The sequence below is a fragment of the Carassius auratus genome, chromosome 2 (assembly GCF_003368295.1).
Source record: "Carassius auratus strain Wakin chromosome 2, ASM336829v1, whole genome shotgun sequence".
NCBI lineage: Eukaryota > Metazoa > Chordata > Actinopteri > Cypriniformes > Cyprinidae > Carassius > Carassius auratus.
The window spans coordinates 27,145,761-27,159,975 of NC_039244.1; the positions used below are offsets into that span (position 1 = coordinate 27,145,761).

Sequence of the window (14,215 nt, forward strand, 5' to 3'; positions counted from 1 at the left end):
TGATTAAATGTAATTTTTGGTTTAGTTTTTCTAAATGATTTCAGCTAAATGAAATCTTTAATTTTAGTTGGCCGTGTTTTGTTAAATTATGGTGTGTCGCTAAATTTTACAGATTTCAGTCTTTCCTGCATCATACAAGTTTTATTTCTTTTGGACAATTTTATAGACCGAAATAACTTTTAATTAGCTCTCCATCCTGTACCTTATTACCCTTCAGAGTTGCTTTAACTGCTATATCAATGTAGAAATGAATGTTTCCATATAATAAAATGTACAATAAATTGAATAATTTTTAATTGAATCATTTTAGTTAGCTGTAATCTGGATTTGTTGGTCTGTTGTACTCGGTGGCCATTCTTCTTCCTCATGATTTCATCTGTGTGTCTGTAGGATGAGGTGGATCAGGATGATTCTTCAGGAGTGCTCTTTCAGCTGGAGGAAGAGCCGTTCTCCTGGCCAGGGCCTAAGATGCTTCGACTGCGCCGCACTTCACAAGGCTTCGGCTTCACTCTGCGTCACTTCATCGTGTACCCACCGGAGTCTGCGGTCAGCTCCAATGTTAAGGTAGTGTGCTTCACTATACATTCACTGGGGTTTCTTAGTATCTACTTTCTAACATCAGTATTTTAATCCTGTATGGTTTGTATATTTTTAAACATTCAGATTAATGTAGTTTTTTGTTTTGTTTGTTCTTCTAGGATGAAGACCACAGTCGTAGAGGTAAGTTATCACTTTTAGGAACATAACTATGCACTCTTCCGTCTGGTGTAGACATTTTATGAATTAAATAATTTGAAAAAAAAAAAACTGTTTAAAATGGAGTGGAAAAGTGCAAGGTTTCTAAAAAAATAATGTAGAGTATAATATTTAGGCTAAAACAGGGTTTAATCTGGCTGCAGAGGAACACAGCTGAGGTTGCCTGATATAAAGAGATATAATCCCCGAAACAGAGCTTGTGCGATGCGTAAATATCTGCTATGTGTGTTACTTATGTTTGGCAACCTGGCAACCATGTGCACACGCTCTCTCTCCACTGTGGATAACAGCTTTCAGTTTAGCGATCTCCACTTTAATATTCTATTCTGAGAAAGTGAGAGAGAGTTGAATTACCTCTGTTTTTGCCGTGTTTCTCTATTTACAGTGAAACTGTGTCTTGAATTGCTTCTAATCTGCCTGGTACTGTATTTTCTCCACTCTCTTCTTTGCGTCCAACTTCATCATCTTTCCTCTGTTAATGCCCTGTTTACAGACTTTGTAGTATTTCCACACAAATGCCATTTTGGGAAATAATTGCTATGCAGTTCATCTGCAATTCTGAAACCACAATCAGCCAAAATTAAAACAAAAGCCGTCCATTTCCAATTGATGACTAGTGTATCTCAGCACCCTAAAAGCTTGAATGAGTGCAGTAGTGCTGCAATTAACGATTGTTTTGATAATTGATTAGATGTCCGATTATTTTTTCAATTAATCAGATTAAAACCCCCATTTTCTTTTATTTTACTTTTATTGACAAAAACGCATTATTCCACATTCTGCCCAATGTCCTTAAAACAAATGTGCCAACTGAATGCTATGAAAACATAGTGTGCTTAATTTATTAGATCACCTCTCATAAGATGATCTATATTTTAGGAATCTGTCAAAAATATTTTTTTCTAAAATGTTATTGTAATTTTTGGAGAAATAACAAACTGAAAGAACTCTAAAGTATTTATTCACATAACAACAAAAATGGCCTCCTTTGACAACAGCTCGCATGCTTGCTGGCATTGTTTAGGGACTTTTTGATTAATTGAGTATCTGAATAAAAAATTATAAAACACTTGACAATTTTTTACTGCTTTTCTTTCACAGATTACAGCTATAATGAGCATTAGAATATAGCATTAGAAATAGCTTACTATTATTACTAAAAAGCTTAAGCATATTGGAGGTTTAACCAATACAGAAAGCTTCAAAATTATTTTGGTAATTACCAGTACTGTTGTTTTAGAGGAGCAGTGGCACAACCCTTACAAAATTGGTTAAGAACCTTAAATGTGAGCCAAAATCATCCCAATTAAAAGAACCCAAGACTTAAACTACTTCAGTCTGTGTGCATTGAATTTATTTTATACATGAGTTTCACAATTTTAGATGAATTACTGAAATAAATGAACTTTTCCATGACATTCTAATTCATTAATACAAATATAAAAACTTTTTTAACAGTGTTATCTTCTGAACAATTTCTAGCCCATAAGAGAGCGTAGCACTATGAAACTTGATGTACATTACCCAGAAGAGGTCAAACTAGCTCACGAGTCTTGCATAACATCACTAAAAGTGCCTTGGTTTTGTATGCAAAACATAGTAAGACAAAAAACTTACAACAGTATACGTAATAGTAAAATATTCTATTTGCATGGTATGCAAGAACCAGAAATGTTCATGTTCCAGGACTGTTTTTTTATCTGTCTGAAAATGTGGTTACATGTTTGTAGTTGTGAATTTCTCTGCTGATTTTAGATTGTTTTTATTCACCTGGTCATAGAATCATTTGTGTTTGTATTTTGGCATGTTGGCATTGTCATTGTCATCATTTCTTTTCTCGGCAACAGAAAGAAGCTTGAACTCCAGTGTACATATTGCATAGCTGACATACATTTACTGTCAAATTTCACTTCTCATGTGGTTTTGGCAAAGTAATCATTAGAATTAGTTTCATTTCCCATCACTGGTGCATTGCTATTGTGAATGTTTTGTTATTTCTGATACCTGAACACATTTTTGGTTAGTGTGATGTTATTATGAGTGTGAATAACAATTATGTGCCAAAAATGCTAAAAACATGGAAGTGCTGGGTCTGGGTGTGTGTCTTCAATATCCTGCAGTATGTGTTTTTATATTTGACAACTGCAATGTATGACAGTGAACACAAGAGGGCACATTAAATCTTTACAAAAGCTTCATATTGCTGGAGAAGCAGGACGGTCAGCATAGTATTATCACAGTATTTATCTGCAATATGTACTGTGCATAGTATGCAAATTGTCTGTATAAATAGAATTCCCTCTTGACTTAATAACTGGATCTCAAACTACAACAAAGCTACATAATATTTGCTGCTCTCTGGTTTATTCAAATTCAGTGTTGATGTCTATGCTTTCCCCATTTGCAAAGTATAAATACCATGCCTCAGGCTTCGAAGCATTGCATTAATCTCTACAGGCAAGACCTCAAAAAGAGAAACACAGTTGTGCACTGGAGACTGAAGATGTCATCACCTGATATGGGACATTATGCAGTGACAGAAATGTTCTTGATGATCTCCTTAGTGTTGCCCTTTTCCAAATGTTGAAGCAGTTGATGGTCTCTAAAGGCTGATCTAAACACACAACTGCAGCTCATCTGCACTCTTTTAGCTCTCAGATCTTCCATTCTTAAATTCCAGAAAAGACTGAAAGCAGTTAAAGCAGCCGTATGCCAAGTGGGTTTGTTAGAATTGATGCAGTGCTGAGTTCTGGGCACATGAGTGCTTCTCAGACTTTGATCAGACAGGTAGAAAAGACTGTTTTGTTTTAATTTATAGTCTGCAGTTGGGGTTAGTTTCCTTTTTAAGTTTTTGAAAGGTTTTTTTTTTCTTTTCATTTTTTAAAATGAAAAATACCATAAAAACTGTAATATCAGAAAATATTATTTCAAATAATTAAACATTTCAAATAATTGCTTTCTATTGTAATATATTTTAAATTGTAATTTATTCCTATGATACGCAGCTGTATTTTCAGCATCATTCCTCCTGTCTTCAGTGTCACATGATCTTTAGAAATCATTCTAATATGATGATTTGCTCGAGCTCAAGAAACATTTCTGATTATCATATTATCCTTGTTGAAAACAGTTGTGCTGCTTAATATTTAAATATAATTTAAAATATGGCAGCAAAGTAAGTGCAATAAATGTGAAAGGTCAAATTTGATCATTTGGCAACGTGTCTGAGGTTAAAGAATCTGTGAATGTAGTAATTGTTCTCCAAAAATTGTCCATTCTTCCCCCAATACATGATTGCTAAGCAGAATCTAAAGCTATGTATATGTGTGTGCGTCCTTTATAGAGAGAGAGCTAAGCAGATTTTAACTCCTAATTTGCTGCTTATTGATTGCAAGTAAAGCATTTCTATGTGTTTTAGAAGTACTAATAAACAGCTGGAATGCTAATAAGCAACTAGCTGGTAGTGAATAGCTTCCCTAATCTAAAGTGTTTGTAATGTCACCTGCATTGTGCTGTTGTGTGTGTAGCTGTGTCTATTTTAACACACTCTTGGCATTGTGCTGACATTATTACTATAGCAACTGATGTGGATATAGCGGATATTAACTGTCTGAACAAAAGAAATGGCTGGGATAAACACATTGTAATTAGAAACCGGTCAAAAACAAAACCATAGTAGTTAATTAATGAGGTTGACTGGTCGGTTTAATATTTTTCACAGCCGATTTAGCATGCCGACGGTGGATTTCAATGCAGTTGGTGTCCGATTTAGGATGGTGTATGTATTATGCAGAATCCACAGGTTTATTTCCCATTCAGCAGGCTAACAGAGACATGTTGAATAAAATAATGGACTGTAGTGGAGAGATCCTCATTCCTTTCAGTGTGAGTAGTCATGGGCCAGTGCCCAAGCGTCTCATAGCTGTCATCCTCAGGGAATCTGTAAGATCTGTGATCTGTGTTCTGGCATACTGTGACATGATGAAGCCAAGTATAGCACTCCCTCAGGGACTGAGGACTGATGTCACATTGAATGCTGGCTCACGTCCAGATGAAGTCCGAGCACTTCCGCTCTATTAATGGGTTAAATGTTTCATTTTACAAACTGGTGTGATTAAAGTATTTATTGTGGCTCAGTCTTGTGACCGCTCGCTTCTTCCCGGAGCTGGTTTGTTGTGATCTGGGCCACTCGTGACTCTGCTGCTTCTGTTGTTTCCAGGGCGACCGCGGAACAGACTGGAGCCCATGGACACGATCTTTGTGAAGCAGGTCAAAGAGGGAGGGCCTGCTCACAGCGCTGGACTCTGCACTGGTCATTACACCATCATTACAGATGCACAGCTCATCATTTCGATTGCTTATGGACATCTGATCATCTAAAACCTGCTCATTTGTCAACAGGGGACAGGATAGTGAAAGTGAACGGCGAGAGCATCATTGGGAAGACGTACTCGCAGGTCATAGAGATCATCCAGAACAGGTGAGAGTGCGGTTCAACTCATTTAGATGTGTCCTGATACGTGTCCTAAATATTTATTTCCACTTCCAGTCATACATTTCTGGACTTGTGTGTGATGCCAAAAGATGAAGATGTACTACAGCTGGTAAGAATTGACTGTTTTTGCATTTTTATTTCTTATGTGTTTGTTAACCATGGGTGCAGCAGGTGCAATGATATTACGCAGCGCCTGAAAACAGTCCCTAGAAAATAGAGTATAGTTCCTAGCCATACCACTCTAGAAAATCACAACTTTTAATTTTCCATTGGTCTCAGTACACAATGAAACTACAGAAGAGACAAGTTTTAAATAGGAAGAATATAGAAACTCTTCGTTCATTTTTGAGTGAGATGCTAACTGTCTAATCAGATTCAATGATCTATGCTAAGCTATGCTAAAAGTGCTACCACCAGACTGCCAGAGAGATCGGCTGAATGAATTTGGAAATGGTAAAACTCAACTTTTTAACTATAGGGGAATTGGAAAATGAGCCTATTTTTTTTTTTAAAAGTGGACTGTTCCTTTAAAACATGAAATGTGTTTAAGTGAACACTCTCCAAGCTCTCCATTTTGATATATTTTGTGTGTATTTGATCGTGTTTTCTTAATATCTCCAGTACTGACAGCAGAACCGTTAATGTCAGAGCTTATCGATTTTCTGGTCTTTCATAATTCATCCCTAAGGTCCATTTGATTCCAGGTTTGGATACCCATCTCTAGTTAGGACACAGTTACTTAGTGCTTCTTCAAATAAAACTGGTCAGAAGATCCTGATTACATCATTCGAATGAGATCTCTGTGTGCACTTTATTTTGAGTTTGCATTCAGCAGCGCTTGTTCTATTTGCGCCAATGAAAATGAAGGTTCTGACCCATTTCAGAGGAAGGGGGGCGGGTTCCTCTTGCTCCGAGTGCTGCTTTATCTGGGACTGCTAACCAGGACACTGCAGCCTGTCCTCCTCCAGCGAGCCTCAAACTACCGCACCATCACAGCTGCCCTCAATTACACATAACTGTTGAGCAGTCAGCACTTCATCTGCCCTGCATTCTCTGCGACACTTTCCATTACAGACTGTTTTCATGGGTGTTGCTCGTTTTTGGGTCTTCTGACTCATGAATGGTTCCATTGTTTGGGATATATTTTAGTTCCTCTAAGTTGCTGTGAACTTTTGAACATGCTGTGCTTTGATAGAAAATGATAAACTTGTGTACTGTGCATTTAGTTGATGCTCTGATATATAATGAAGCTTTTAGAGTTTGTGGAGGTGAAGAGCAGGATGTTCTTTGAGACAGGATGGAAGCTCTCGGTTCATGAAAGGCAGTTTGTGTTGAAGCAGCCGCTCTCGGTAGAGAGATGCCAGCTGGGGCCTGGCACATGGTCTCTCTCTCTCTCTCTCTCTCTCTCTCACAGAGCTGTATAGTGCAGTGGTGCACATATATATACAGTACAAATACAGTGCTCTACACGGTCACCTTTAAATGCGACTGAAAAAATATTTTGGCAGCAGTGTGAGTGGCCTGATCAAAGCTCATGAGTATTTTTATTTAATTAATTGGATAGGGATACACCCAAATAAAAATTCTGGGTTAAAACCAAGAATACTGGATGCAATTCAGGAAAACCAAAACTGAAAAGGCTTTTTTAATAATTCTGTATTCTTTTATTAAAGCTGCGGTATGTAAGTTTTGCCTCTGTCAGCATTTCTGTTTGGAAACCTGGAATTGCAGTTCCATGCGTTGGTTGTGATCCAGCGTGGATGAATCTGTTTTGAGGTGAATGTGTAGCTGTCAGTCACTGCACCGGTGTGGATATACACTGTACTCAGTAATCACAGATTCTAGCCTACGTCTTAGAATATCTGACCCAAATAAGAATTTCACCATATACTGTCATCTGAACAAGCAACAAGTCTGCCAAACTTTGATCTGACCAATGGAGGAAAAAAGCATTACAATAAATTGCTTGTTTTATTGCTATTTTCTTGATAAACCTTCCTATTGTTTATATGTTGGCTAACGTTATATGAAGATTAAGAATTCTGTCAGACTATTGAATGATGTTGTTCTGCATTTTTTTTAGATTAGATTAGATTAGATTAGATTCAACTTTATTGTCACTGCACATGTAGGTACAAGGCAACGAAATGCAGTTAGCATCTAACCAGAAGTGCAATAAGCAGTAAGCACAGAATAAAGGTCTATAATATGTACAATAACTATACAGGTAAGTATTATGGACATAATTTACAGATATTAAATACTATAAGCATGATATACAGATATGTGTACTATGAACATACTATACAGATGGGCTATGTAAAAGTGTATGTACACTATAGGCAGAACTATGAACATAATTTACAGTATTGCAATGGACAGTAAAGTGCATAGAAAAAAAATATTTTAATGTGCAAATGGATTATACAGTGTTCCTGGATGAACAGGCAGTAGTGCAAGTAATAACAAGTTACTTTTTGCTTGTTGTGAGTAAATAAATAAATCAGAGTGTTGAAGAGGGGGAGGAGTCTGTGTGTGGTGGGGGGGGGGACTGATTTGAATAAATAAGCTGATTGAGTGTATGCTCTTCTTTTTACACCTAAAATGAAATGATGATAATGCGAGGCAAGTGTGCACTAAGCAGAATTCATTAAGGGATTTGACAGTTTGATTCGTAGATTAAGTATTTCAAATATAGGCTATTATACATGCTTCATGCATGCACAGTTTTTTTTTTTTTTCTTACAATCTTTTGGGGATTTCTTGCTTTTAGACTAGTACTAAACTTTAGTTTAAAAAAGTCTAAATTGGTTGTCCCGCAGATCCCTAATGTTTACTGTTCATATTTTAGAAATGTCAATAGCATTTGTATTAAAACTATATTCACTAAATGTAATGAATCGAATCGAAACTAGAATATAAAGTGAATTAACTTTTTATATATGGTCACAGTATGGTCTATTTTTGTTGTTACCAAACAAAAATAATTATAAACAAAGCCAGAGCAAACAGTTATGCAAAGTAGTGCTGCAACGACGCGTCAACGTCATCGATTACGTCGACTACAAAAATACATCTACGTGCGTGAAACGCGTCACACTGTTTGTTTACATCTCGTGTAATGGCATACTGGGAATGGAGAAAATTCCATTATATCACAAAAACAGAGACCACTGTTATCAAAAGTATGGGAATACTTTAAACAGAGGACAAATAAAATGGCCCTTTGTTCCCTTTGCAAAACTGATATGGTGTACCACAGCAGGACAACTGCGATGCGCGAGCACCTCAGAGGAAAACATCTTGGCGCTCTCTGGATTTACGGTTTATGCATGCGCGACCACGTCGCTTCCATTATGAGCGTGCTTATCGCGTGCCTACATTGGAAATAACGAACTTGAGCACGCAAAAGACGTTATATATATTACATATATAAAAATAAAGAAAAGGAGAAACATTTTTTCTGCAAATGAAATATGAAAGCAAATAGACATGATTATAAATATATATTTCTGTATTTTCAGGTGTATCAGAAGTTATTACAAGCATTTGATGGTTTAAAGAGAGTTTTAAGCAAAGACATAAAATATATAATATAATAATTAGTGGTCGACTGACATAGGTTTTTTGACAGCCAATGGCGCTATCTTGGAAAGCAGGGGGGCCAATAACCTATATAAAGCCAATATAAAAAATGTTTTATTCATATTTGAGACATTTTAATTTATTTGACGATGCATTAAAAATCAAATGTGTGAAATAAGCATTCTTTAGATGACAGTATTTTTTTTTACAAATAAACATTTTTGTTTATTATAACATTTGTTTAAATGATGTAAATGTGCATTTGCTTAATGGTGACCGCAAATAAGTATTATATTGTTTGCCTTTCTATTACTAATAATATAAAAGCAATCATTATAATACTTTGTATATACATTCATTCCTTTGTTTAACCGTTCTATCTGATTATTAGACTGACTTCTATCTATATAAGACAGAACTGTTAACAATGACAGTAAACGAGGGATAATGTGAGCACTGTGTCCACTCAGGCGCTGCCGTTCTCAGCCACGTCAAAATAAAAGTCCCACCTCGAACACATCAACTAAGCAGAAAAACGTATTGGTCGACCACTATTAAAGGGGATACTCCACCCCAAATTTACATTTTGTCATTAATCACTTACCCCCATTCCGTTCCAAACTCGTTGCAAAAATAATGACTTAATTCAACAATTCCTTTGTCTCTCCACATCACTCAAACTGCCTATGCTCTTCTGTGTCAGCTGCGCCACAAGGATGCGCTGTTTTTTTCTTTCAAATTAAAGAATAAATACACATAGAAACAGTGCATCCTTGTGGAGCGGCTGTGGCACAGTGATGTGGAGAGATACAGAAGAGTCACTATTCTCATCGCTTCATAACATTATGGTTGAAACACTGATGGCAGATGGACTACTCTGACGATGCTTTTCATACTTTTCTGGACCTTGGTAGTGCAACTTGGCAGTCTATGGGCAGTCATAAGCCTCCTGGTTTTCATCCAAGATATCTTAGATTGTGTTCTGAAGACAAACTAAGCTTTTACGGGTTTGGAACAACATGGGGGTGATTACTGACAAAAAATTTCATTTTGGGGTGGAGTATCCATTTAATAATCATACATTTTTGACACAAGTGGGCTTTTATTGTGGCCAGCCTAAAGCATACCTGTGTAATAATCATGCTGTCTAATCAGCATCTTGATATGTCACACCTGTGAAGAGGATGAATTATCTCGGCAAAGGAGAAGTGCTCACTAACACAGATTTAGACAGATTTGTGAACAGTATTTGAGAGAAATATCATTTTTCCGCTCATGAAAAATGGGGGCAAAAACAAAAGAGTTGCTTTTATAATTTTGTTCGGTGTATATATTAAGATAATTAAGATCTATCTGAGGAAAAAAAGCATAGCCTTTTGGATAAATATACATTTGCACCTTAACACATTTTAAAACCCTTATGGCAAAAAAATGCATTTTGTTTAGGCTGTGCTCAGTGGAATCGAATGTAAACATAGGACTCATCCAGGCTCTTTCGGATCACTGACTCTTGTTCTAACTAGTTTGTGTGAATAATCACCCAGCATTGTTTCTCTCTTTTATTTTAAGTCTGTTCAGTGCTTTCTAATTCAGTCTGCAGCTTCGCTCAGCTTAGTGAGCACATGGAGTCCTGCACTCATTTGTTTGCCCTTTAGATTAACTTTTAATGCGTGCCATTTACTGTTGTAAGCATCGTTTGAACTCTGGCAGCAGGCAAAGGCATTTCTCAAAGCAACATGCTGTTTCATGTGCAGACTGTAGTGGAATAACAGTGTTTATCTAGATTACTGAAGAAAAAACACCCGTTTATAATATGAGATGTTCTCATTGCAATGTTTAAAGTTAATTGCTTATTGAGTATGAAAATTACAAATATTTAACTTGTAAAATATAAAATGGCTTTTGTAAAAAAAAAAAAAAAAAAAGGCTTTGTTTTCAAGATCCATATGTGGGGAGTTAAATGTAAAGTCACAATCAGAAATGACTTTTAAAATACTGTAGGACTGCAACTAATGATAATTTCGATAATCGATTAATTAGCTGAATTATTATTTTATTTTATTAAAACGATTAAAACCCTATTTTCTCAAACACACTATTCCACATTCTGAACAATGTCCTTAAAACAAATGTGCCAACTGAATGCTATGAAAACATACAGTGCTTAATTTATTAGATCACCTCTCATAAGACAAAACACAAATATTTTAGGATTCTGTCAAAAAAAGAAAGAAATGGAATTCTAAAAATGTTATTGTAATTTTTGGACAAATAACAAACTGAAACAACTAAATAGTATTTATTCACATAATAACAAATATGGCCTCTTTTGCCTTTGATAACAGCTTGCATGCTTGCTGGCATTGTTTAGGTACTTTTTGACTAATTGAGTATCTGAATAAAAAAACACTAAGCACATGACAATTATTTTCTGCCTTTCACATATAACAGCAATAATTATATTATAGCATTAAAAATAGCCTACTACTGTTACTTAAGAGCTTACGCATATTGGAGGACTAACCAAAACGGAAAGAAAAAAAAATTATATATATATATGAATAGCGCATTCAGCGCGGGGGCGTGGTCACATATAACGAAGGGAGACATGAAAAACAGACATAGAGTTGTTTTGATATGGATTACTTTATCACAGAATATCTGTTAGCAGCACTTGTTTAGTTTTAAAGTAGACATGTCAAGCTTTCTATAGATATCTCTCTCATGTCTCTTCGTTGAGTATTCACGGAGCTACACTTCATTTTAATTACGTTTTTGTAAATGACGATCAGCGCAGACAGGCTGCAGACAGCACACATACTGATAAGACGCTCGGGAGAAAACAGACACATAACTTCATAATCATAATTCGCGTTGTGATTCGGAGATGCTCGTTGTTATAAATAAAGTTGGTAATGAAGCTTCTTTTATGGCCAAATGCTTTGAAAATCCCGCCTTGTACTCACCGAGATTAGAAAAGCAGTCATCAGTAAAATGTTGTGAACACAACAAAAGGGATTTGTTGTACTGCTCTGGTATTGTGGTAAAAATGAATTTTAGCCATTGGTTCTTCTGATCTTCATTCTTTGGCAGTGAAAATAAAACAAACTTGCCTTTACAATTAAAAACACACTGTCTCCTCGACATGATGCTATCACACCAACCAGAGCGTATGTGTGTGGGGGTGGGACAGGTCAGAGTTCGTTTCTTTTTTTAACTTTTAACTACTTTTTAGTTTAATTACTTTGCACATTGTTTACACTGATGGACAGCTACATTATACACTGTAATACAGGTAATTTTTGATTTCCCATCTCTGTGGCTCTTTAAATCTCTAGATTGAAAATGAAAACAATAAAGAAAATAGAGATAGAATCACAGTAATGCTCTGTAGAAACACGCGTCGGGTGAACTATGATCACAGTCAGTCTCCTCTTACTGTCATTTCTTTATCCTGTAAAAGCGTCTGATATTTATATTACACTCCCATCCATTTCCTGCACTGCATCCAATGTAGACATCACTGAATCTGAAGGGATAGGGATTTTTTTTAAAGGATTTTACTGGATACATTTAATAGCACTGTTTATTTGTGTTTTTCGCATAGTAACTTTAGTATATTTAGTAAGCAAATTAAGATTTTTTTTTTGAAAGACCAATTATATTGTCCATTAATTTTCATAGTAGCTTAAGACTACTTAGTAAGCCAATTAAGAATTTCTGAAAGATAAAACTAATTTTGTCACCCAAATTTTGTGCCCAAATTTTTATTCTTCTATAATTAAACCAGTAAATGTAATTTTTTTTTATTTGTGATTTTTACTATATTTTCATAACTGTGATTTTGCAGTGAAATGTTTCTATAATTTTTCTCATCACCCACCCATATTATTTTTCCATGCGGTGATTTTCTGCTGCACAGCTGTTGCCGTGATGGTGTTTTACTCTTGCATGTAGCGATGTAGCAAGGCAGCACTGTGGCCTGTCTAAACAGGGTTTTCAGCTGGTTGGATGAATAATCCATCCGAGGTATCTGGTGACATTAGTCACAGCAGCAGAGTTGATCTGAAGAGGCGTGAAAGGATGCTGCAGTGGGCAGTGGTTTAAGACTTTCCGTGAGAGAAAGAGAGACAGGAAAAGGCAGGAAAGACGAGATTAGATCAGCTGGAGTCAGCTGACTGCTCTATGTTGTGGACTGTCTATCTGGTGGAGGCGCGGGTTGCCAAGAGAGAAAGTAGGGAAGGGAGGGGGAAGGTGTACCATCTGAGCTGAATGTATAATCAAGCATCTGCCTCCGACATGTGAATGGTTAAAGCTTTCCAGTGAGAATGAGGGAGGGAGCAAACGAGTCACTGTGTTAGCTGGGAGGGAGGGTGGGAGTGTGTGTGTGTGTGTGTGATCACGGAGTAATCTGCCTGTGGATGGATGGAGAGGGGCGAGATGGAGAACCGATCGCTACTACGGGAGGCAGGCGGCAGGCACCACAGCCCCCTCCTTGACTGGGAGCGACGAGGACAAGCAGGTGGCTTCGCTAACGTGACAGTCTTCCCACAGTCCCTTCTTACTGGCAGCACTGCAGCTTCTGTGCATTTTTTGCATTCTGTACAGAGATATTTACTGTGATAGTGGTTGTCAGTACGTGGACTTGATTCTTTTGGTTTTGACCGGCTTTAATATATGCTTCTCTTTTACTTTCCCTCCCTTTCTCTCTGTTTTTTCCTCCGTGTGTTTGTGATGTAATGGCTGCAGTTTTCACAGGAAATCACTAGTCTGGTAAGCAGATACACAGTGCATGAACAGTACATGTCTGTTATGCTTTTTTATTTAGAAATGTCATGCATGTCATTTGTATTCCAGTTGGTTTTTGATTTCATGTCCCTTATCATTTTTAGATGACTGTCATGATGCTTCTGGTTATCTGTAGCATAGGAGCGCATAGCGTGTTGAATAATGTCGATATTGTGTGACCTGTTTGATTTGGCTGTGTGGGTTGTTCTCAGCTATATCCAGCAGTCGGATTTACCGTGCCTCGCCCCTTTTTCCTCATTTCTCTCTTTTCCTATGATGAACTTTGGCCTGTGTAACAAGCTGTTTGTGGCTTTTCATGAAAGGAGGGGCGAAGTTCCCTACTACTGATATCAGATTCGGTTTGTATAGTTATGCAAAAGGAATGTAACTCTATATGATGGGTTGAAAGTCCACTTTAGATGACTTACTGTCATGTTTTGAAAGACACCAAATTGGAGGAAGACACAATATGGAGCCCAGTATTTGTTTTTAAATCTGACATTCTTGAACTGAATTCCTGTGATAGCTGTTTACCGTAAATTGTGGATTTAAACATGATTACGGAGGTCAGATTCAGTACCGTTTCTAATC

General features: G+C 36.7%; 1 protein-coding gene across 3 annotated transcripts in view; it reads left to right on the forward strand.

The window, feature by feature from the left end:
• The window catches only part of arhgap21b (Rho GTPase activating protein 21b), a 53,262-nt gene that overhangs the window by 14,856 nt on the left and 24,191 nt on the right, over positions 1 to 14,215 (forward strand). Inside the window, exons 3-7 of one of the 3 annotated variants that reach the window (XM_026196480.1) lie at positions 391 to 564; positions 699 to 720; positions 4,976 to 5,068; positions 5,158 to 5,236; positions 5,306 to 5,360. In XM_026196480.1, coding sequence (XP_026052265.1) covers positions 391 to 564; positions 699 to 720; positions 4,976 to 5,068; positions 5,158 to 5,236; positions 5,306 to 5,360 — 423 coding nt within the window. Of the gene's footprint in view, positions 1 to 390; positions 565 to 698; positions 721 to 4,975; positions 5,069 to 5,157; positions 5,237 to 5,305; positions 5,361 to 13,217; positions 13,610 to 14,215 lie in introns of those variants that run through there. The other 2 variants (XM_026196497.1, XM_026196488.1) reach the window with 2 other exon arrangements.